The sequence below is a fragment of the Lepeophtheirus salmonis genome, chromosome 4, assembly GCF_016086655.4.
Source record: "Lepeophtheirus salmonis chromosome 4, UVic_Lsal_1.4, whole genome shotgun sequence".
Classification (NCBI taxonomy): domain Eukaryota; kingdom Metazoa; phylum Arthropoda; class Copepoda; order Siphonostomatoida; family Caligidae; genus Lepeophtheirus; species Lepeophtheirus salmonis.
Window position 1 is genome coordinate 27,051,217 of NC_052134.2, and position 25,357 is coordinate 27,076,573.

General features: G+C 31.9%; 1 protein-coding gene across 2 annotated transcripts in view; it reads right to left on the reverse strand.

Annotated features, from left to right (window-relative positions):
* LOC121116740 (high affinity cAMP-specific and IBMX-insensitive 3',5'-cyclic phosphodiesterase 8A) overlaps positions 1-24,976 on the reverse strand; it is a 62,184-nt gene extending 37,208 nt beyond the window's left edge. The window contains exons 1-2 of one of the 2 annotated variants that reach the window (XM_071887766.1): positions 24,377-24,976; positions 24,134-24,289 (exon numbers count right to left, since the gene is read on the reverse strand). In XM_071887766.1, coding sequence (XP_071743867.1) covers positions 24,134-24,158 — 25 coding nt within the window. In that variant the 5' untranslated portion in view covers positions 24,159-24,289; positions 24,377-24,976. Of the gene's footprint in view, positions 1-24,133 lie in introns of both variants that reach the window. The other variant, XM_071887765.1, reaches the window with a different exon arrangement.
* Positions 24,977-25,357: the final 381 nt, after the last annotated feature.

The window sequence follows — 25,357 nt, forward strand, 5'->3', positions numbered from 1 at the left end:
AAGAACAATAACATTGCTATAAATATCTTGTATAATAATCATAATTTGAGGTTCTAGGAAGTTTGGCTGCTGAGACGAGGGAAGGAGCAAATTGTTTTTTTTTGTTTTTGTTTTTAAGATAATGGGTATGGAAATAATTAACGGAATGATATTTTTAGTCAATTGAAATTTTCAAATTAGTGTTGGATCAGTCTAGAACCAAACCAAATAATTGGTCCTTATGCTCCCATGAATGATAAAAAAGATTGGATAAAATAAAATAAAAAGACTGGAGGGGTTGGGGAGACTGACTGATTAGGAAATCAGTTCTAGGACCGATCAAACACTATCACAAATCGATAAATGTGAAATACACCAAACAGTCCAGATAATTGGTTCTACACATATACCGGACTTTGCGAAACCAGACAGTGTCCTAGAAACTAACATTATCGACTTTTCATTTATAAATGGTGAATACTAAAAGGGTCATAAAATAAAAACATTCCTCTAATTTGGCCAAATCGGCACTAAGCAAGTTAACACTGTATAAAAACATTTAACAGAATGATAAACCCTAAAACAACAAGAATGATTTAATACCCACTATTAGTTAAATAAATATGGAATAATCCCAGAGTAGGGGAAGTGGTGAACAACCACCATTTAATTCCCAGGGCTTTACATTAGCAATTGTGCCAAACTAGTTAATACAGTATATATGCTGTCCAAACGGACAGGTGCTCTCAATTCATGCACACTATGTTGTTTTTGATATGTTATTATTGTATAATCATTGGATTCTGCATGTTATTATTGTAGAATCATTGGATTCTCCTTTATTCAACAAATTAACAGCTATCATTTCCTGCTTATAACTCTCGTCCATGTGTAAAGCACATACGCAAAGCGTAACAGAAACGCATACTCAAACTGTAGAACAGGCAAAAAGAGTCTATGAATTAATGCAAAGACATGATTTTGAGCCTCTTTTCTTTCGCTTATTCAAAGAAGAAAGGTTGAGAGACACAATAAAGATCGTTATCATGGCGTTATCTTACTAAATATAAACATTTATACTGCATTTTGTTGTCAGCTGTAGATTTTTATGTTTTTTTTTCTCTCATTGGTATTTTTAAACATTGACTGGTTTTTTTTTTGTGGTTTTTTTTTTTTTTAATTTCTTTTAGAAGGAAAGACTGCGAGATTGGAAGAGGTGCAATATGATAGGACACAATGAGATGAAATAAAAAATTAAATGAACATAATTTATGAGTTAAACAACAAAAAGGGAAAAAAAGAAGAACAAATCACATATAGCAATGAAAATAAAGTTAAGTCTAAATAGTTCTTCTTGTTAAAACTACATCGGCACTTATCTATGAAACGAAAATGACGCAATTTTCTCTCCAACCAGTTATCAGATTACAAAAATAAGACAAGATTCTGAAAACTTGCTGGATTCTGATTAATTTTATTTAGTAAAATTAACTCCCGACTCAATTACAGTTTCTATGGGAGGTCGAAAGTACGAGCAGTCCTTCGCCATGAGATTCTTTAATCCTGGAATTCCATCTTGATCCGGCTTATAAGTTCGTCTTTGGTGTTGCAAGGGGATTCAATTGGTTTGTCATTCGATCGCCCCCACACAACAAAAAAATCAATTGATTCAGATCAGACGAGTTTGGAGGCCGAAGGTCCGGCGAGATAAAGTCGTCAAAATTGTCTTCGACCCATTTGGTACTTTTTTTAAAGAGTGGTAATCCTATGCTACATGTAAGGCCTCCCATTAGCGACCATGTAGATCCAGGGCTTCACCTTTGTCTCTTACACGTCCAGATTATCGCTCCCAGTGCAGATTCGAAGGAGTGCTCCGTATCTTTTTCATTTGGTGCAATTTTAAAGAAGTTATTTAAAAAAAAAAAATCAGCTGCCTAAGTGCCTGAGTTTGCCTACGAAAGAGTGCCAAAGTGGCAGCATTGATAACTTGTGCACCATGTGCATATTATACATATACGGGGTGAGGATAAAAAATCTTTACACTTTGTTTTTGCTATAAAATCAAAGTTTTTGGGAAATTGGTAAACTTTTGGACGCTGGCAAGAAACCTACAGATATAGTAAAGCAGTTGGAGATCTCCAGCCCAACTGTCTATGTCGTTATGAAGTCGGAGACGGTGGACAGGCAGCTTGGGTCGGGTAGAAAAATAAAATTGTATCGGAAAGAAGTCAAAGAAGATGCCCAACCCAACCCTTTGAAGTCGATGCGGGAGCACACTAAGGACTTCGGCGTTTCGGACTGAACTGTCAGCATGACCATCAAAAAGGCTGGGGGCAAGAGCCTTATGAGGGCGGAAAGTCTGTCATGTTCCAAGGCTTTGTCGCCACAGATGGTAAGGCTATTCCCCTTATCTGGTTTCCAGTCGGTTACAGGCTCACAGGGGCCGACTACGTGCAAGCCTTGGTTCAGAAGTTGTAACCATGGGTCTAGACCAACTACCCGTACATAAACGTGGTGTTCCAGCAGAATGGCGCGCCTGTACATACGTCCAAAAAAAGCCCAGAATTGGGTTGATACGAACTTGCCTTTCTGGCCAAAGAAAATATGGGCCCCTACTAATTAGATGCCAACCCATTGGACTTCACTTTTTGGATACATGTTGAGTTCAAGGCCTGCACCGTCCGTCACCAAAATAGCATCAATCTCAAGGACACCATCAACGAGCACTTGTATGCAATTTCTGAGGAATACATATGCATTTGGTGGCCACCTGGAAGCCATCATTGCTGCCAAGAGGGTTACATCGATGATTAGGGTAGCCAAGACATCGTATTAGTTATTTTATCTTATTAACATACCCTATTACAACTGGATCCTGAAATACATCTTGATAAAGTTCTAGATTGAAGTGTAAATATATTTTCGCCACACCCGGTATGTGGCACTGTGGATGAAGCATTCATTTATAATAACAAAAAGTCCTTCATCTTTTCATTCAGATCTTCATGAAAAATAAAAAAGAACCGTTTTAAATATGTACATGTATCTATTTACCTACAAAAGGAATAAAATACGACTGACTTCTAGAACTATAATATGTTTCAATATCTACGATTTCAAAAATAAATGAAGAACTGGTTATTATGATTTTTCATATACCGGGTGTAGAAAAAGTACTGAGACCTCCCTATAAGTAGTCATTTAAATACTCATAATGATGATGTTGTATTTAAAAATTTTATTTATGATATTTTTTACTATAACAATATACATTTATTATGAATCTGGCAACTATCAGCCACAATGAAAGCCTCCAACCGCCTCTGGAATCCCTTTTGGCAACGTAGTCATTTTTCAGGATCCTCCACTGCTGGTTAACTGAGGTCTTCAGGGCATCAATACTAGGGTGGCAGACTTTGTGGGCCTTCTTCTCAATTTGCCACAAAATGGAGTAATCCAATGGGTTTAGATCTGGGCTTCGAGGGGGGCCAAAGGTTCTTGGAGCAGAAGGTCATGTTGCTACCCAACTACTCTAGTACAATATTAACAGTATGGGCCTGTTGAAATACGTATGTGACATTGTTAGACTTCTTCATGGACTTGGTGATCTATGGGGCCACATTTTTCTTCATCACTATCAAGTAGTCGGCTGCAGCTAATCCGTATCAACAGGAAACCAAATTGGAGGCATTTTTTTATCCAGTTGATACCACAACCTCCAACATCATCACAGAGGCCGGTTGTTTGGTCTTGGTGATTCTCCTGAAGCTGTTGCCAGCCTTGCCAAAGCATACCACCCGATCATTTTGCTTGTTGTAGACGTGGTTAACAGTATTCATCAGAGAGAAAAAAAACGGTTGCTGATGTGCTTCAGGTCATTCAAGAGTTGTTGACATCGTTGAAGACGGACTTCTTTTTGACATTGGGATAGGAGTGGCTTCTCAATTCTTCTAAGGAACCTTCCACCACCAGTCTTTCGGATGGCCTTACCCACAGTGGTGTAACTTCTTTTTCTAGGCGTATTCTGACATTTTCATCTTTGGGTTATCTTTAAAGAACTCCATGAAGTCTATGGGCTTCACTTTGGTGAGTCTTCTACTCTTGGTTTGTCCTTAAGGTTGTCCCCATAGCCAAACGATTTCTGACCCGACAGACTGTCGCCTTACTGACGCTTAAGACATTCATGATGTCTGAGGTGGCCCTTGGTGTGCGGATTAAATTGCCTATGATAGCTCAAATTGCCTCCATTGCGACATACACATACATTTTTGTTTACAACATGTACATCAATCGCAGGCTTAGAATAGGCTTAGAAGCTATTGAAAAATAATCGGAATTTTAAGATTTAATCAACAACACCTATTCCTAATTGTATTTTTAGAACGTCACATTACTTTTTCTACACCCAGTAACGGTATTTTGAAGTTACTTTTAAATGGATTCACTTATTACTATTTATTTTAGTTATACATACACCAATAAAGGAGTGTTTTAAGACCTTGTAACTCTTTTATCCTTCATTACCTACCTATGAATCCATCAAGTTCTACAATTAAATATATACAATCAGGTGCGTCTGCAGGAGGTGGGTTGGAGGAGATGTATCCCTCCCCAAATTAAGTAATTTTTGCTTTTTACTAGAAAATTTAACATTTAAAATTAATTTTTGAATAGAGCTGGGAGTTTTAAGTTTTTTTCCAAAAAAAATTAATGTTTGAAATTTTGTATATAAAACAGTGGATTTTTGAAATTTTTATAAAAAATTATTTTTTTTGTGAATAACCTTGGATAAACTTTTAGCAGCTCTATACATATAGTTAGTAGTGGCGGTTGTAGCCTTGGTTCCAAACTGGGACATGAATTTAAAAGAAAAAGAATGATTTTTAGACACAAAGAATGTCTTGCAATACGGAAGAACACAGAGAATTATTCGGCCTAGTTTTTGGTATGTGTGATTAGAAATATATTGTATTATGACTCTTTTATCAAATATTATATAAATTCCTTCTTTCTCAGTCATGGAAAAGAAATGAGAATAAGAATGTTTATCTTTCTAAGAATTCTGTAGATATGGTGAAGCAGAGGATCCTAGACTACACGAAAACCAATAACAATCTAAAGTTCTATGGATTATAAGATAATATTATATATATATATATATATATATACATAATATTTTCGTTCCCCAAGACTTGACGATAGATATTTACCAACAATTTTTTTTTGCTGGACAATGAAAATTACTAAATAATTTATTTGACCCTTTCCTCTTACTTCAAATGAAACTTTTCCTTCTTTACGAAAATTGACGAAAAAAGGGAAACTAAGAAACTGCTGACGAAATTAACATTGAAACAATTAACAAAATGTGTCTTTTATATACTTTTAAGTAGGGGGAAAAGTAATTACGTATTTCCCATCCTTTTTTTTTTACCGAGTATATCTATTTCATCATTGGTCACATCTAGTTTTGGATCGGTCTAAAAGGAATACAATATTTTCATTCCGGTTCTAATAAAAATTGTAGGTCGTAGGAACGGTCCTAATCGCTCATTTGTATTAAGTACAACAACTGATATGACGTAGTTAGTAGTAACTAAATCCTTTCATTCTCTGAAGTTACATAATAATTCATTACGTCTTATAAAGAGACAAGATAGCCATATGGGTGGGATGTCTGACTAGAACGTTTTATTGTATGCTCTCGCTTTCATTCATTATTCTCTGATATTCTTTAATCCTAGCAATGAGTGAAGATAATAAAAAGATAGTTAGGACCATAGGACTGAAAGACCGATGAGCCCGTCCTTAAGACCCTTTAAATATTAAGAAAGATCGGAATGATAAAGAAAGGACTGAAATCGCGAGAAAAAAAGACTTATAAGGTCATCACTCCTTTGACGGATCCAACACAAGTTACATCGGATCGTATGATAAAGCTTTGAGTGTATACTACAAACGATTTTTGGGCAGTATTGCGCTTGGCCGATTCAGTCGTGAATTATTGTTCATCGAATATGGAGGTCTTAATGGAAGTACTTCTCCATATTTAACATTTGAAAGGGAAAAATGCATCGAAAGAGATAAAGAAAATTTGTAATGCTTGGATGCAAAGTTCTTAATCATCCACCCTACAGTCTGGGCCTGCCACCAATTAACTACCACCTGATCCTATCTATGACCAATACCATAGGGAGTACAAATTTAGCCTCAATTAAGGCCTGTGAAAATTGGTTGTCCAATAGGGACAAGGGATTCTACGAAAAAAGGGCACTCTGAAGTTCGATTCTCGTTGGTAACAAGTTATCAACCATAAGCCAGAGTATACTAGGCTTAAATTGTATGATTGTAACTCTTCTCATAAAGCAATGAAATAAAGCAAAAAGTACGACATTACTTTTTCCCGAATCTTAGGTTGAATTAATTTTAAATACTATAAAGGATGAGAAAAAGTGCGAGGAAACACGACGAGATGAAGACAAAATGTGACGAATTGATTAATAGATGAGGAATCAATACGTGATGCCAATTTTACAAAACTAACCCCTCCTACATACTTCTTAATAGGATTCGATGCCCCTGTGTATCCATTTTTTAAAGAAATATCCTGAAATACCTTCGTTCCGATTTCGGCTCTTCATGATTTTTTAAACTAATACACAAGGAAATTTGGCTGATTTTTGTTAGAGAAGAGATAGTTCCAAGAGCAATTGTACATGTAACTACATAAACTATTTGCATATGACAACTAGAATAAAATGATAGTTGCATGGACATGAACTAAAAAAAATAATTAGCAAATTCAATGTTGATTCGAAATAATTTTCTTTTAAATGTGCCAGTTATTGTCAGTACGTTTCAATTAGGTTCTATAGTCAGATGTAATTCATTTCAATTTGAATGAATTGAAATGAATATGTTAGTAGACATAATAAACAAGGTTAATATATTATAATTGCAATAAAACTAGATTTTTGGCATTTTAAGGACTTGAATAATACTAACAAACTGATAAGGAATAACTTTGCCCATTAGAAGAAACAAATATAAAACTGATAAAGTATTCAAACTTTTTTAAGCACCACTTGATTATAAATCTTTCTGATTGTTTGTTTGTTAAAAAATATCAACTAAGCCCCCTCCACTTGGCAACGATTTATAAGGAAAATCCAACAACCATGGGTAGGGTAGGAAAACGTGGACTCGAGAGATGAATTTAGAAATACATCAATAATTTTAAATTTTCAATAATAGGCAAAAAAGTAATGTTAACAAAACATGTGGACAAGGATTTTGAAAAGCATTTTCACTGAATTTGGCCACCTTCATTATCAATACCAGTCTTTACACATCTCCTAAAGGCAATGAGGGAGTTGATGATCAACTCCTCTAACAAGTTTTCCAACGCAGAAACTATGGAGGACTTCAGTGAGTCCTCACGTAGTTACACTCCGGCAGTTGGTCTTCAGCCACTAAAATTTGATGTACCTAAGCACCTTTTTGACGGATTTTCTCTCCAGCCTTGAAAAAGAACGGAGGCATATTCTTTCCATGAGAGGCCACAAAACCTAGAACTATTGTTTGGGCCGGATATTTGGTGTGATAAGCCCATTGAACCACTTATTTTCTTTCCGCAAGCCAGCAATTGTTCCGGCGGTTGTAGAATTGATCAACTGTTAAAATCTTCTTGTCCAAGAAAATTTTCCGAATTGACTCATTTGCCTTCATTCATGTGAGGATTTTCTTGCACCTCACGAGCCTCCTAGCTTTCACAACCTCAGTCATAAGGTGATGTAGGATCCTGGTGAAAGAAAGTAATCCCAAATTGTGCTTTATAGACCTCCTAATAGTCCTAGAAACCACAGAAGTCGTTGGAGAGGCGATTCATCGACTTAGTGGGATCCTCCTTTATGTACTTCTCCGAACTTAACAAGAACTTCGGTTCCCTCTTTAAATTATGCCCTTCACTTCTTGACATCTCCATTTATTTTCATTTCGGCCAACTTAAAAACTAGGCTCCTATAACACTTGATCATTTTCGTAATCTTCATAGTATCAACTCCAGCATCTAGGAGATCTGAAATGTGCTGCCATTTTACTTGGTGCTCGCTCATGATGATGAAATGACTAAATAATGAGTATAGTTTGTTTCTGTAAAAAAGGACGGGGGAAACAGAATATCAAGAAGTAATCACTAAAACTTTCCATAGGTATAAAAAAAATAAGCATTAATGAACAGTCCACTTTTTGCTCATAAAATTGAAGACATTTAACATTGAAAAATTCTATAGAATTTATATTCTTATTCATGGAAATTTTGTGTTTTGTTGTCTTTTTCTATTATTATCTCTGCCAAAGAAGCTGAAAGGAGGTTCCGTTTTTTCTTCTTTTTCTTACTTTTTTTTGTCAGTAAGATTTTATTCTAAAAGTTAAACAAAATCTATTTTGATCAAAATTGGTACGAAAACAATAAAATATGGTCAAAGTAAGCGGTCCTTAAATTTTGAGAGAGCAAAGTTAAGGTAATACAAAACGTTTAAAATGAATATTCGACCATAACTCTAGTTTGATATGTTTTTCAATAGATGAATCGACACTTTAAATCGGATCGGATGAAGTAGAAAATTTATCAACAGTTTAAAATTTTCTCACACATTCATGCAAAGAAATGAATTCAAATTTATTTATATTTGAAAAAGTACCGGCCCGTCAAAAAGTTTTGGAGCATGACTTTAATTACATTTTGAGAGGCGTTGATTAGTTTTATGCAAAAAAAAAAAAAAAAAAAAAATCACAAAAAAGAACAACTGCAAAAAAAAAGCTTTTTTGAAAAATCCGAAGACGACGATGACGGAATTGACGAAGAAGCAGTCGATTCCATGGTTTCCAATGTTGTAAAAACTGGTGGCAAGTCTTTCCGACATACTGAACGATCCTTGCTCACTTAACAACAACAAGAATTGCGATTTGATCGTTGTAAAAGGCTTTACAATGACCTGAGGTATCACAGAAATCGAATTTTGTTCTTCTCGCACGAAAATTCATTTACAGTGGATCCTGTGTACAATAGACAAAATGAGCGGGTCGCATGTTTTTAGAAAAGACAACCGCAATTGAAGTGAAGTGTCCACCACTAAATATCTAGCCTCAGTAATGATGCTCGGCATTGTTTCATCATAAGGATTAAGTATTGAGTCTCTAAAACAATCGATTGAGAAAGAGTGACGATCAGTGTCGAAGCACTACGTTGCCAACGTCTTCAAAGCGTTCCGGGTGCGATTGAGGTCAAGGGACTTAAATTAATAAATAATGTTCTCTAATAATTAATAAACAAGTTCCAATTTAAAAGAAAAATGTCAAGAATTTCATTTAAAGCCGCTAGGTATAATTAATTATTCAACATTCATTATATTCCAAGACTTTCTGACGGCCTGGCGGTATCCTTGCATACATACCATTGTAGGACCAAAATTTAAGTCCTAAATAAATAATTATATTTATATAGATTTGTAGATAATATTTTTTCTCCAAATAAAGGACTCACTTAACTATTTCGTTAACCGCATCTCGAAATATGTCAACAAAATTATTCAATCATCATAAAAATATTATACAAATGTACATCCATATATACATTTTTTTTTTGTTAAATGTTGATATACCTATATTTATTGCCTTTTTTTAGTGTTCTGAATGTTAATTCCTTGTACTCAAATCAAATCTTGTTAAAGAATGAAACTTCCTATCTCTACAATTAAATAGAGACAAACAAATTGTAAAAAATAATGTCATTGCCTGATTACCAGTTGGGCATGGTGATGTATACTAAAGTGTTTAGCCCGTGGATGCTTGACAATACCATACACAGTTTGTTTGTGCATGAAGGGGATCTTAAACGTTCCCATACATAACTTGTCTTACTCTTATTTGGGAATCGGATACTACAGAGTGAATTCAGGTTTAAGATGAGAAAATGGAATTAATGTTCTCACTAGGAACATATTCATAATCTCTAATGTCAACAACTTCATCTTTAAGTTATCATACTCTTCCAAAAGTAATCAAACTTGATTTTTTCATTTAATATTTGGTATTTTAGATAGTTCTTATTATAAATTGCGTTTCATTAAGGAGAATATTTTAGTCAGTAATATGAAAACATCATTGATTTCACAGAAAATGAATATGATTGAAGAGCGTTAAATATGAATGGTAATAAATTTATTAAGAATTATTTGGTAACATATAGAGAAAAACAGTTTTTGATGCATAAATGAATAAAAGTAATGGGATTTGAAGTCTTTGCAAATAATAATTTAGAGACTTTTTAATGAATTTTGCTTTCAAAAATGAGCCTATCATGCATCTACGGGTTCATAACACAAGGAACTATTCAATGTTCCAACGACCTTAAAAGTACTTAAATATTAATAATTTGTGCATGTATACATAAGTACAATTCTACTGATTACTATATTAGCTTGGGGGAAATGTAATTTCATATTTCCCGCCCTTTTTTTTTAACTATATATATCTTATTTTTTATTGATTAGATCGGATCATCCAATACGGCTTGATAAAGGTTTGCTATAAGCAATTTTTGGACAGTACTACGCTTGATCGGTTCAATCGTGAATTATCATATATGGAAGTCTCAAAAGAAGAAATTCCCCCTATTTCAAAAATCTTATGGACAGAATTTCAATCTGCGAATCGCTGATGAATCACAAAAAAATCGATCAATTCCTGAAACATATTGTGACTGACGATAACAAATGGATCACTTACGTTAATTTCAAGCAACAGAGATCCTGGTCAAAAGCAAAATAAGCGGCATAGACAGTGTCCAAGTCAGGATTAATTGCAAAGAAGACGATGCTGTGTGTTTGGTGGGATTGGATGGGACTAATCTACTATGAGCTGCTACCCCCATGGTCTAACGCTCAATTCTTCCCTCTACTGTGAACAATCCGAACGTTTGAAGCTGGCATTTCAACGTGAGAGCTGTTTGGAATGCGATTAATTTAGTATGAGATAAACTTCTTTGCCTTACAAGCTCCCTATAGGAACAATTTAAACTCGTAAATCAAGTTACATTCATGTATATTATACATCCAAGGTTGTAGTTTGGTATTCCTAAGCGATACACTTATTTATAGTTAATTCCCTTGTTCATGATAATTAAGCAGAAAGGAGGAAAATGCAGTAGGCTCATCATTGAGTCTCTCCGTAGACAAAACCAAGCTTCCCTTTTCCCCCCAAAGATAAAGTTATTTTCCGACCAATTTATCGAGGCCTCTAGGAATCATGGTCTTATTTTAACGTGCGGAGTACTGAGGACAAGTAGGACTTTTCAAATGATAAGTTCGATTTTATTTAAGGTTAATAGAAATACAAGGTTAGACCATCATGTAATCGGGATTCCTAGAATTTTTAATCTGATATATTGTACCGACTACTGTGCAAGACAGGCAGATTTTGACAAAGCACGTAACCACTCATAGTCAATGACGTCAATATTAAAAGCCTGCTGGAAGTCAAACGCGTTATGGTATAACCTTGTATTTCTATTAACCTTAGATTTTGTTGAAGTTTTTATTAGAAGAGGATAAGATCACGAACCAGTCAGTCTTGGAGATGGATGAATGTTTGAGCCAAATCCTCCAAGAGCCACACAGTCATGTTTACCACGTGGCTTACTTTCTGATATTCGTAAAAATAAATTAAGATAAATATTATTTTGTCGCAACTTCTTCATGAAACAGATACATTCTTACAATTGTCAAGTCCTATATAATGAAACGCTAGAAATGTTTTTATAAGTCAAAAAATCAGTAGATAATGGGGGATAATTAGGTACGACTTCTTAATTTCGGCTATATTACGCTAATGTTGAGGAAGTTCACATCAGCAATTGTGATCCCACTGTAAAATATATAAAAATAGCATAAGTCCACCAACAACAGCGTACGTCAACTTAATTTGACAAAAACCTCCTCAAGAAAAACTTTGTCGCTTTATATAGTCTGTATTTGTGTTAAAACTAGGTCCAAGGGTGATTTTTTTCCTTTGGGACTTAACTGATTTTTTTGTAGACTTATCTGGATCGACATTTTGGTCCATACTGCAATCTCAAACCGTAGACTGAAATTTAAATCGTATACTGAAAAAAGATAACAGAAAGCAAATTCCCCCTCTTTTGATTACATAATTTGTTTTGTCGGGCCGATCAAGCCCAAAGTTTAAGAACTAGACCGACTTCCATCAAATGAGTACAAAAATTATGAAGATCTTAAAAGGATCTGTGATTTCTATACAAAACCCCAACAGATATTGATCTTTTTTTTTCTGCTTAATTGATTTTGCATTTCAAAATGATATGAATTGATACCAAAAAAATCAATAATTCAAATGATATACGTTACATAAAAAAAACAAAAAACATTTTGCATTATTAGAAAAAACATTGTTCCTGGCAAAAAAAAACAAAAAACTTTTATTCATCAAAATTAGTTTTTATCCATCCAATATCTCACTAAAAAGTTGACAAAAATATTGATTTTTTCCATAATGTATTATACAATATGTGCGTTCATATACTTGAAAACACGTGTAAATATGAAGAAGACTTACAAAACATTCCAAATGGAGGAGAGAGGAATGAAAAAGGAAAGAAAAGTGAGAGAATTCTCCTTCATCAACATGTTAAATGTATCTATGCATGTTCACACACAAGTGCTACTTCCTATGACTCGCAACTCTTTAAAGTCTATAAATTCCTTCTTTTTTTAAAGTCGTACGTACCCGTAATAATACAAATTCAGGAACAAAAATCCATCATATCTATTAATTTTTCTACTCCTACTCAATCCTACATCAAAATTGAAACCATTTAACTTCTAGTAGACAAATATTTATCTAAAAAAAAGGGCAAAACAATAATTTGACTACATGACGCAGAGCCTACTAAAATTCAATGACATTGTTTTTTTTATTATACATCATGAGTCCAGAGATGAGATTTATGTCAGAGTGCGAGGAGAAGACGGGACAGGGACATATGATATTACTGAATTAAGACCCTTAGTAATATCAGCTATAGTTTTGTGATTTTCCATGTGAGTATTCATATATATGAATTATACGTTTTTAAATCCATTTACCCCAAAGATAGACAAGAATTCTTCTTTTAGAGGGAGATATTAACACAGCCACGACTTACTTAATAATGAACAAAAAAGAAGAAAGAGCACAAAAATCAACCGTTTTTTCTTTTCTAATAGCTATACTTAGTTTTTTCACAAAATGTACAAAATGCATAATCTTTGGAACAAATTGAGATACTCAATTTGATTTTAGGGAGAGATTTTGCGATCTACCGAGTGCCCATTCTAAATGTAGTTGTTTTTGTGTTCTTGATAATAATAGTTTAAGCACATTTTATTCATGACTTTATGCAACGAGTATTCTGCTATTATGTATAATTTACAAACAGTTAAAATCCTATATCATAGGACCAAGGTTCTCAAATTGCTCCATGAGGAGCCTGTCGTCATTAAGTCGTATTCATTACAGGTGTTATTATTATTATTTTTTTTAGAGAAGCTACTTGATGTTGTTTAATTAAGGCGTTGTTTTTTTTTTTTGGAATTGTGCTTATTTTATGAACAGGGTGGATCCTAAATACTGTAAAAAAAATTAAACCTATAATTAATTTAATAGAAATTAAAAGATCTCATTCTCAAAAAATTATTGATTAATTGTGAACAAAGTTTGCTTAAAACGTTTGTGGGTCATTTTTCAAATTTGAGAGAAAAAAAGTAAAGAGATACAAGAAATTCCTTAGTTTGATTAAGTCTAACACGCCTCCTTAGATTGGTATATTGATACTAATGGTAATTTTTATATCTACATAGGTTCTATTCAACCTCACAAAATGATCTGATTTTCGATAAAAAGTATGATTCCCCCAAGAGGATCTATCTATTGGGTGCAAAAACAAGAGTCAGAGATAGTATGGTGACAATCCTCCCTCTGGTAAGGTGGTGTACCTTATCTTTGTGCCCTAGGGAGAAAAAAGTGAGAGCATTGAGTACGTGGGTACTCTCTTGGAGAAAAATCTCCAATCATGTGCCAATTCCCCCTTCAAGCAATAGATTTATATCTTTCAAGAGGACTGTACCCACTCTCTCACGTATGAGACTCATTTCCTTTGAGCAACAAATTTTACCCTCTATCTAGTCCGAATTTGAATACAATGGATTTTAGAATTTGGTTCATTTTGGAGAACAGGATCCGTGTGTGTCTAAAGTGATGTATTGCCTAACAGACTTGAGGCTGTGGCTTCTGCAAAGGGGCGCCACGTTCACTTTTTTTCCCAAAATGATTGATAATCAGTAGTATTCATACAAAATTTTAGGTTAATAATGACAGCAATAAAAAAACATTATGCAATTATTTATTTAATGTTAGTGTACTACAAATAATTACTATTCAAGTGTTTTTCACTAAAAAAGGTATCGTTTTTTACTTTGTACTCCACATATCAATTATTATCGCAAGGACTCCAAAGCATACAAAATTCAAGAACCCCAGTTATAGGAAATTATAGATTACCAAATTAAGTATACCCCTATAGTAAAATATCATTAATCTAAATGAATTCAACTGAGTCACATTCTAATGTATAAACAAGGCAGAAGAAAAGAAAAAAGTACAATTTTCGAAACGAGACTATCAAGTTATTGAAATGTATTTTACTTATAACTAAAATTTAGTTTCGTTCTGATAATAATCCTAGACTGGCATGAGCCACTTATAATTTATGTAAGACCAAACTTATTCGGTCCATGTTCGGTCATTTATCAATGACGTTACCAGAAAGAACGTAGTTTGTCCCTCCTAATCCTGAAGTGTTATTGTATAAAGATATATGTTGATATTCCTTGTTAGAAAATAAAAGTAATCAGTCCCCTCGTATAATAACTTTCAAACTCCTCATATGCTCTTACCCTCCGTTTCCAGCACCCATAGGCATATGTGATTAATGATGATATGCATCACTACTAGAGATAGGATGGCTCTTGTAACCGAATCCGAAGTAACCGGGTACACTATTAGTAATCTTGTAATATACGAAAAGTTTTGATACCCAATCGACTTTGGGTATCCAAACTTTTACGGATCATAAAAAAGATCCCAGGGTTTTTTTCCAGATCTTAAAAAGCTTACTACTTAATCCTAGTTATAAAAAAGATTTTGTCTATATCGAACATAGACTCTTTTTATCTTGATTAGTGATGGATGGAGCAACATCCACATAAACCATTGCATCACATGGTTATTCAATGCGGCGTTATCTTACACGTCCTTACCTTGATTGTATCACATAACTTTTTCTACGAAAAGAAACGGAAAAATCAGTTGGTAGTTGGCCGATTTTACTCAACTACAGAGGCATTGATTGTTCAAAATTGTTCACAGTTTAAAAGAAGATAAATATGATTCAACCTATCCATGCTCAGAACTCTGATTACAAGAAAAGAAACAAATGCATCGATAGCTGACCATTAAATACAATAAATATGTTTGTCTTAGCGAGGTAACTCCATGCACACAAACAATAAAATGTACACTGTATTTGGTTGTTAGCTATTGAAATGCCTTCTTCTTTCCCACCAATCAGTGTTCTTAACATTGATTAGTTGTACGGTAATTAGTTATCAATAAGCTGTGAAAAGTTATCAACTGTTATTGAGTAATAGTTCCATAGTTAGAGGAATTGGTTAACTACCAAGTGACTTTCTGTTTATTTTTGGAGGAGAGGTTGCAAGATACAACAGTATTATAAAAATAGTTTGACTAATAACTAATAAGTGAGTTCTAATAGTAATAAAATTCAATTAATTATCGGGATCAGTAATCACTAAAAATGCAACCTTAATTCTGATCCTATTTTATTTAAGTCTGAACTTTGACATGAAATAGGTACTTATAAAATTCGAGACAAGTATCCATCTAATTTTAGTTTCAGACCTGGATCCGAAAGTTCGGGTAACATAAATTTACCCGAATATTTAGTTCTAAAGATCCGGACCGACCCAGATCCGAGAAAAAATGGACGCGTCCTATCTTAAATCACTAATTGTAATACACGGGGGAAAAGATTAAGTACCACACTTTCTATGTATTATGCAAGGATACAAAAATGAATATCAATTAATATCCTATCAAAAGAGAAGACGGAAGTCCTTTTTGGAGACAACTTGGTTGTAGTATGTGTAGCCACATATATTGCTCATATACATATATAAGCAATACATGAAAGACAAAAACTAAATTCTGTTGAATCAAGTTTATTATGCTATAATATAAACAAAACATAGTACAAAACAGGATCCTAGCTGCCAGAGATACACTCAACAAAATAATGCGTGAAACATACATATGTACATATATTGTATATACTAACGACAACAATATGAAGATATGAACATGTCATATGTGGGTTGACACACAAAATCAAAATAACGGTCCAAGTGTGTTTGTGTGTGTGTGGCAACATAAGTAACACAATATGAATGTTATTTGTATACAGATTTTTTGTTTTGTTGTTGCTGTATTATGTAAGTATTAAGATCGAGAATGACGGAGGTCATGCGGGAAAGTTGAGAGAGAGAAAAACTTCAACACATTGGCACAAATTGGCAACGTAGTTCTTTTTTAGGATCCTCTACTGCTGGTTAACAGAGGTCTTCAGAGCATCAATACCCTGGTGGCGGACATCGCAGGTCTTCTTCTCAATTTGGAGTAATCCAGTGGATTCAGATTTGGGCTTTGAGGGTCCCAAAGATGCTTGGACCAGACATTCATGGTGCTATCCAACCACTCTTGTACAATATTAGCTATATATGCCGGCGCCCCGTCCTGCTGAAATACGTAGGTAGCATTCATGGACTTCTTCGTGGTCTTGGTAATCTATGGGACCACATTTACTTTCAACATTATCAACTAGTCGGCCGCGGGTAACCGGTATCCAACAGGAAACAAAATTGGAGACTTTTTTTCTCCAGTTGATACCACAACCCCCAACATCATCACAGAGGCCGGATGTTTTGTCTTGATGATTGTCCTGATGCTGTTGTAGACGGGGTCAGCGGTAAAGGTATTTCCATATGAGAAAAAAATTAGACGGTTGCCGTTTATATCGCTGAAGAAAGGAGTTCTTATTGACATGGGGATAAGAGTGACCTTCTAAGCGACCTTCCTCCAGCCTTTCGGATGGCCTTGCCCACAGTAGACAGATGCACCTTCTTCTTAGCGTGCTCTGATATATTTATCGTTGGGTTGACCTTAAAGGCCTCCATGATGTCTTCAGGCTTCATTTTGGTGAGTCTTCCACTCTTGGATTTGTCCTTAAGGTTATACCCATCAGCCAAACGATTTCTTGCTGACGTTTAAGGTCTTCATAATGTCCGAGGTGGTCGTCCCTGCGTGGATTAAATTGCCTATGATGGCTCTTTTTGCCTTCATCGCCACATCTACATAATTTTTTGTTTACAAAATGTAATCCAGGCTATTCAAAAATATTCGGAACTTTAAGATTTAATTAACTGCCTTTTTATAAGGTCTCATTACTTTTTCTACACCCCGTATACTTTCATAAACCTATGTATGTATGTGCAGTATGATATTTATATAAGGGAATAGGAGATCTAAAAAAGATACTTTGTTTGGAAGAAAATAATAGTTATATAATTTCAAATTGTGATGAGACACATAGAATGAAAAAATCAAATTGATTCGGGTAAGTTACATCTACTTGGATGAAGTAAGATTACTAAGGATTACATGATTAATACTCTTTGGTCAAAATACAAATTATGTTTTTAAAGAGAAAATGAGGATTCAATATCCTTGAAGGAGAGGAGAAGGTTACAATTAATTCCAATTACGATAATCTGAAAGTAACTAATAATAAAATCTCCTATATAGGTTTATAGTTTTGTACAAGTTGTAACTTGTAGAAACAGATTGTAGAGATTACAGTTTCTAAGTCTCACTATGCTTAATTTAATGACAACATCCGTCATTTTTTATTACCAACTATTAACATTGACATTAATTTAAAATTACTAAGTTATTATGTATTTATGAGTAATATATTATAACATGTGAACACTTGAACTTAATAATGTGCCACAGAGTAGAAATTCAAAATTGTAAATTGTACAAAATAATTTATTCTCATTATGTTTTATATATGTCATGGATGTACAAGTTGTACCTTCTGTAAGGTGACTGTACAATTGTGATGAGTAGAATGCAATACTAATACTCCTCATAATGGTAGTATTTTTTACTTTTATAAAAAGAAATTTACTATGTAAGTACAAATAAGCATTATGTGCCATATTATACAATACAATGGTCTACAGTTCCAGGACTCTTGAATATATAAATAAACAACTTTAACAAATCAAAAGAAATTGATAATATTAACTAGAATGGGCACTCAATAGAGCGCCAACCTCCGCCTATGCTCATTTCCCCTAAATAAACCATCTTTTTTTCTCTATGTTAAAGTAAAAAATGTACAAATTCTAAATTGATGTTCAATTATGCGTTTTTCATCTTTTATGTGATTTTGACCTTGAATTCTTTGCTATATGAAGCAACTTTATTAACCTTACATAATGACAGACACCAATTTGAGCAATGTACCTCAGTATGTTCCAAAGTTATTGTGGATTATGTATTTTAAACGTTTTGTGCTACCTTGACCTTAACCTCTTAAAATGTATGTAATGGTCTCTAACTGTGACCATATATAATCTTTGTACTAAGTTGGATCAAAATCTATCTGTAACATTTGCCGTAATCCTAGTGACTACAAACAAACCAAATAGGGGCAAAAACATAACCTCCGTTTAAATTTGTTGTTGTAACTAAAGCAGGGATGAGATTGAGATGAAGAAATTGCAACTTGTAAAATCTACTTATACTAATTAAAACTTGTAAACAACAAATATCATAAATATCAGGAAATGCTTTATATATAAAATAGCAAGAAAAATGAAAGCAACAACTATATACCCTTTGTCAGGATAAATCTTCTCACTAAACAGATTATTAACCCTTTCTCTCATGAATTAAAAATTGGTGAATTTATAAAAAAATCTATTTCTTTTTTGCAATGTTTTGACTGTAAAAACATAGCATTGGAAAAAAAAAATTACAAAATGTAATTGTAACAAAAATATAATTATTTATTTTAACATTCTATAATAGTCATTATTCTGTTTAATTTCGTTTCATAAAACCCAATTTTTATTATTATTCAAGTAATAAATAATTTACTAACAATTTCCTTGACAAAATTATATAAAGGTCATTGAAACTGAAAAGATCGTAAAACAGGTAAACTCCGGTATTTACGATACTGAAATCTAATAATATTTATCCTTAAACACATATCAACACAATAACCCTTGCAAGTCATCCTATTTTTCATGTTTTTTGATAATAGAGACTATTTTTTTGAGTGTTGCTCCAGGGCAACGTTATGAAATGAAAATAACAATACATTTGTATGTAGTATATTTGGTTTGTTTGAAAGACTATTAATTTGTCAATTAGGACGGCATTTTTATTACAGCTAGTGCGGAAAAGTTATCATGTGGTATGCACATATAAAAATATTCATAAGGTTTTTTTTTTCTAAAGTCACCCTATGGAACAAAAAGAAAGAATAGCGTGAAGAAAGTTTGAAAATATATTTTGATCCTTCCTTTCAAAAAATATAAGATGCGCGCAGTACGCGGATCATCAAAATTTCCTTATTTATTCCTTCTCGTTGCTCCATAGTATGACATAAGAAAAAACAATTCATAATGCTTTATTTTAATCATTTTGAAAAAATATAGGGATTTTGACTTTTTCAAATTTTGATAAAGATGTGCGACCTAAGGAAGCTTAGGTCGCACATCTTCAAAGATCCTCTATTGATAGATTGCTCATAGGTAATCATTTACTTTAACATTACAACATACAAAAACTTTTAAGTAAATAACTTTATATAACGTTTAAATGATATAAAAGAATTAAACAATTGATGATTTAAATAATTACTTTTATAAAAGTTATTAAATTAAGCCTTATTTTGCAATTTGTGTGTATTTGCAGTATACTCTTTTTCTCCTTCATTTACACACAAGAATGAATCTTGGATGTACCTCTACAAAGAAAAGTAAAAACTCATTCGAAGTTTTTTTTAATGGAGAGATGATAAGTTGAATGCAAATAGGTAGGATATTATTTAGCAACCTACAAAATATGTATTTCATTTCAATTAAAACTGCTAAAATGAAAGAAAATGAAGATTTGAACTATTTAAATGTATACGCCTAAAGTTGCCTAAAATAATGCTTTGCCTCAAAACATATTGAATTTTTTATAATATATTTACATATAAAATAGGAGGAATAAGCAAAATAAATGTCTTTTCAATGAATTAGTATTAGGTTTCAAGGTGTACGTATAGGTATAAAATATATAGATTATGAAATGATTCTCTTTTTTGAGTGAATTTATTGCTTCGTTGACATTTGAGATTTATGTTATTTAGTCAATAATAAGCCTTATATACTCTAATACTTAATAGAAGTAATACCTATGTATGACGTAAATATAATTGTTTTCGCATTGTTGCCCCATTTAGCACAAAAACAAGCAAGCTAGACTGATTTTACTCAAAGTTAATTCTGGATTACCTATATGAGCAGGGGCGCCCGCAAGAAGTAGGCTTAACGGGCTGTAGTCTACTTCCCAAATTAAGGAATTTTTCCATTTACTAGAAAATTATATATTGTAGTTTATTTCAACTTTTCAAATTTTGTTTACAAAAATTAAATTTTCCAATTTTTGTCCAAAAAATTTAATTTTCTGTGAATATCAATGGATTTTTGAAATTTTTCACCCAAAAATTTAAAATTTCAATTTTTTTTCATTAAAATTTAATTTTTGAAATTTTGTTCCAAAAAATTAAATACTTAAAAACTAATTTTTGTAATTTATTCCAAATATTTAATATTTTACGAAAAACATTGAATTTTTGAAATTATTTGGGTATAACTATGGATTTTTAAAATTTATTTCCAAAAATTTTAATATTTGAATTTTTTGCGAACAGCCGTGGATTTTTGGAATTCATTTACAAAATATTTAATTTTGTCAATATCTGTGGATTTTTGAACTGCTTTAAAAATTTCATATTTAAAATATGAATTTTTTTTCCAAAAATTTGAATTTTACTAAAATTAATATTCTTTTGCCAGAAATTTAAGAACAAAACCTATAATTGTCCCAAATATGTGCATATGTATTTTTGAGTTAACTCATCACATGTATGTATATGTTATGTACAAATTGCGCTTTCTTCATCGTAAAATGCATTATTTAACTACAAAATTTATCATTCTAAGATCCAACTATACATTAATACTAACATTTCATTTTGATATATTAAAATTACATGGTTATGTATTTATTAGTAATATAGGCATTTGAACTTTATAATGTGCCCCAGAATACTTAAATTTGATTATCTTTTTTTAAAATTGTCAAAAATTATATTATTAATATATTGATCATTCATAAAACATTCAATTATTGCATTATACACATCCCAAGTACTGTAAATTCTTCATTTAAAATTAGACATCTCATTTTTTGGTTGCAAATTTGTACAATTTGCTTAGGTGAAATCAATCAAAAAAATGACATTTTTCTTTTGGCACATATTTTAATATTAGTTAAAGCTCAAAATTTTAGCATTTTTTGTCCTCCTTATATATATTAAATATTAGACTCGCACTTTGAAAAATAGATGTGCTTGATTTTTAGCATGTAGTAATTAAGTTGGGTAAAATTTTGGATTTTTTAGTTGTTAAATAATATTAAAATGTGAACCAAATTTGAAAAAAAAAATTGAAGATGGTACTGTTTTTGAGGGATTGATTTGGCTTGGAATGCCCCTTATACAAGTTGCAACTTGTTCATAATATATAAAAAGTATATCTATACACAGCAATGATATTAATTATTTACATAATTAATTATCAATTAGTATGTATAAAGTAGTAGTAAATATAATTTAAATAGAAACGACACTCTTTACTCAAAGTACGATTAGATAAGCGAATTTCTTTTCATCTATGATTTTTAGCAATTCATCAATCAAAATGAATAGATTTATGTCCAAAGGCATGAATGACACATGCAACAACTTCTACAATCTACATCGTACACACAAAACTTAGAAGAACACAATATATATACATAAATAAATAGGTCATTCGTTTAGGCAAAAAAACAATTTCGTGTGGAAACGAACAAACATTACTTTTTACGCCCTAAGGACATCATTTTAAGGATACTTTATATAGGTACACACAATATTACAACTCTAGGCTCGCAAAGTAATTATATTTGATTATATTAATTATTCTATTTTACATCTATGATCGTGTGATGATGCTTTCGCTCAAAGTGAGATAATACTACACAATCTTTCCTCTCAAAGAAAGGATAAAATATAAAATTTTTGGTGCAAAAATTGTTATTGCAAAATATTAAATTTTGACAAAACGTTTCTAGAGGCTACAAAATTTCATTTTGTATAGAAACTTATAGTTTTCTTTCTTAAAAACGATCACAAAAGCTTTGATTTGTTAAATGAGGATTAAAATATTCAAAAAACTATTTTTTAAATTAGAAAAAAGGAGCTTTGAATAAGTAATGATGTAAAATGATTTTGTTCATCAATCACTTTTAATAATTATTTGATTATATTAATTCATTTAAATAATGTGTATTTGGCCCATACTTACACATTGATACAATATAAATTGATGATGGGCTTAAAGATATAAGATGAAAAATAAATGTAATTGATGAGATTTGTATCTTCCCTCTCCCCCTTCAGAAAAAAAATTACTTCTTTAATGAATTGGATATATTTTAAAATAACGTATTTTGGGATTAATACAACTTGATCTTTATAAATAAAAAAAAGACAAATTTGAATTTGGTTCAAATATATAAGGAATTTGAAGATATTTTCATTATAAAATAAAACACTTATAAGCAAGCTAATATTTAACATATTTATTCTTCCAGATACTCCTAGGAGATTCACGTATGTCATTTATCTTGACTTTACTATAAAGTAAGTACAAATTAAGTTAAGAGCAAATAGTAAAAAAATATTTTTGAAATCAATAAATACATTTAATTGTATTTATAATTTTCATATTGTCTTCGAATAAAAAATGACTCGAGATGTTAATTACGAATGACTATGCAGTACTCAGATAACTCAGAAACCAGGTCACAGTGAGTAAAACTCAGATTCATCCCCCCATTCAATATAGAGTAAATATCATAAAAATATTTACTTTGATAGTGGATGTTACAACATATGGTAACTAAATTATATTTGAACTTCAGCTAGTCCTTAAAAAAACAATAATCCCTTTTGAAAAGGGAAAATTTATATAGATCCCTTTGATACATCTTAACATATATATATATATAAGTAACTTTTAAGAGAATACTAATATCTTTTTAAAGATATAATAACTATATATTTTTTTTCTTTTGAACGACATAACTTTTTCCAATAGTAAAAAAAAACTAATAGTTTGTGTTTATTCATTTAAAAGACATTATTTAGAATGTATATACTAATCCTATTCATAAGCACACAAGTGTCTTAAAGGGGGGGTTTCTTTACTAATTATGCAACAAACCCAAATTATAGGATATTAAAATCCAATGGTTTATTTAAGTATAAGAAAGTACAAGTTAAATCTCATTTACAAAATCAAAACATATATGTCGTTATATATTAACACTATTTACAGAGATTATGAGAGGGATATATTACATTTTTATTTATTATTTAGGTATAAATAATTATATATTGATGAACATCTCTGTACATTTATAAAGAGTTTAACTCATATTCAAACGATAATTTGCTCAGAGTACGAAGATAATTATGCAGAATGCTACTACTTAAATCCCTTTAAAACATATGATAACTATAATCACAATAATGTTGTGGCCCATTATTTAAATAAATAATTCTTACCTCCACAAGGCACGAGATTGCCCATTTCTCTTGCACTGAAGGGGGATAACGCTTTTCGTTATATCAATTGGGATGAATGAAATTTCCAGGAATAATTCATGTTGTTCCCCCCTCTCAAACCCTACATCGTTCCAAAAATGAGTGGCACAATGAGTACTAAATATTAATTAAGTACTTTTAATATAATGATATTTAGTAATTTAAATGTATATAATAATATGTAAGTTCGAAAAATCTATTTACATATATTCAAGAACGGCACAAGAACGTAGCAGCACACCCGGAAAACTATCTTCCACTAAAAACTAAAATAAATTTACTAGCTTTTTTAATATATATACATATATATAAACCGAGAGTCGTTCTTTAGGAGTAACATGTATTGCATACTACGTATATGAGGGACATAATATAAGATGGCCGATTCAAGGCAAATCATCCGGTTTTCTCTTTCTTTCTTCTTCTCTCCTTCTCCTGCTCTTCTTTTCTCTCTCTCTCTCTCTGTCTCTTTTCTTCGTCTCCTACGCTCTACAGAACTAGGAGTACAAGTACATATTACTGCCTATGAGTAAATAAGAAAAATAAAATAAGATTCGTGCATCTATTTAACGTTTTAAGGCCTTTGTTGTCGTCTTTAAGAAATATATAGAGGGTCCGCAAGTCCTATGTTGTGTGTAATATTTTTTATTTATTTACAATGTTTGTAGAACTAAGTAATAATATATTAATATAGTGATCTTTTAGGTGAGACCCAAAATACTTTACTAGGATAGTGAAGACGTAATACTGAAACTTGTAACTCACAGAATACAATACGACGTGTTGATAAAGAGGAATAGAACTAATCATACATCCGCTGGGGGACTGAATGCTATAGGAGTGCAACACCATCTATTAAATTAATTGCTTTAATTATTTAATGATTATTATTAACACTGAAAGTTTTAATGGATATCACATAATTCCTTCTACATAATATGTTGTACTAATTACTAATAATAGTAGCCACTAAGTCATGCGGGTCCCCCATTCTCATTAGTAAAAGTTTTTTTCATTTTGAGAAAGAAGTTTCTAATACAACATCGTTTAATTACAGATACTAATCTAATTGTTTTGTATCATTTTCATTCATTTATTGAATGACTATTGTTTTTATATTAGAAATAATAATGTCTGATATGAAAATAGTATTCATTCTTTTTACATATATATAACTGGTAAGGT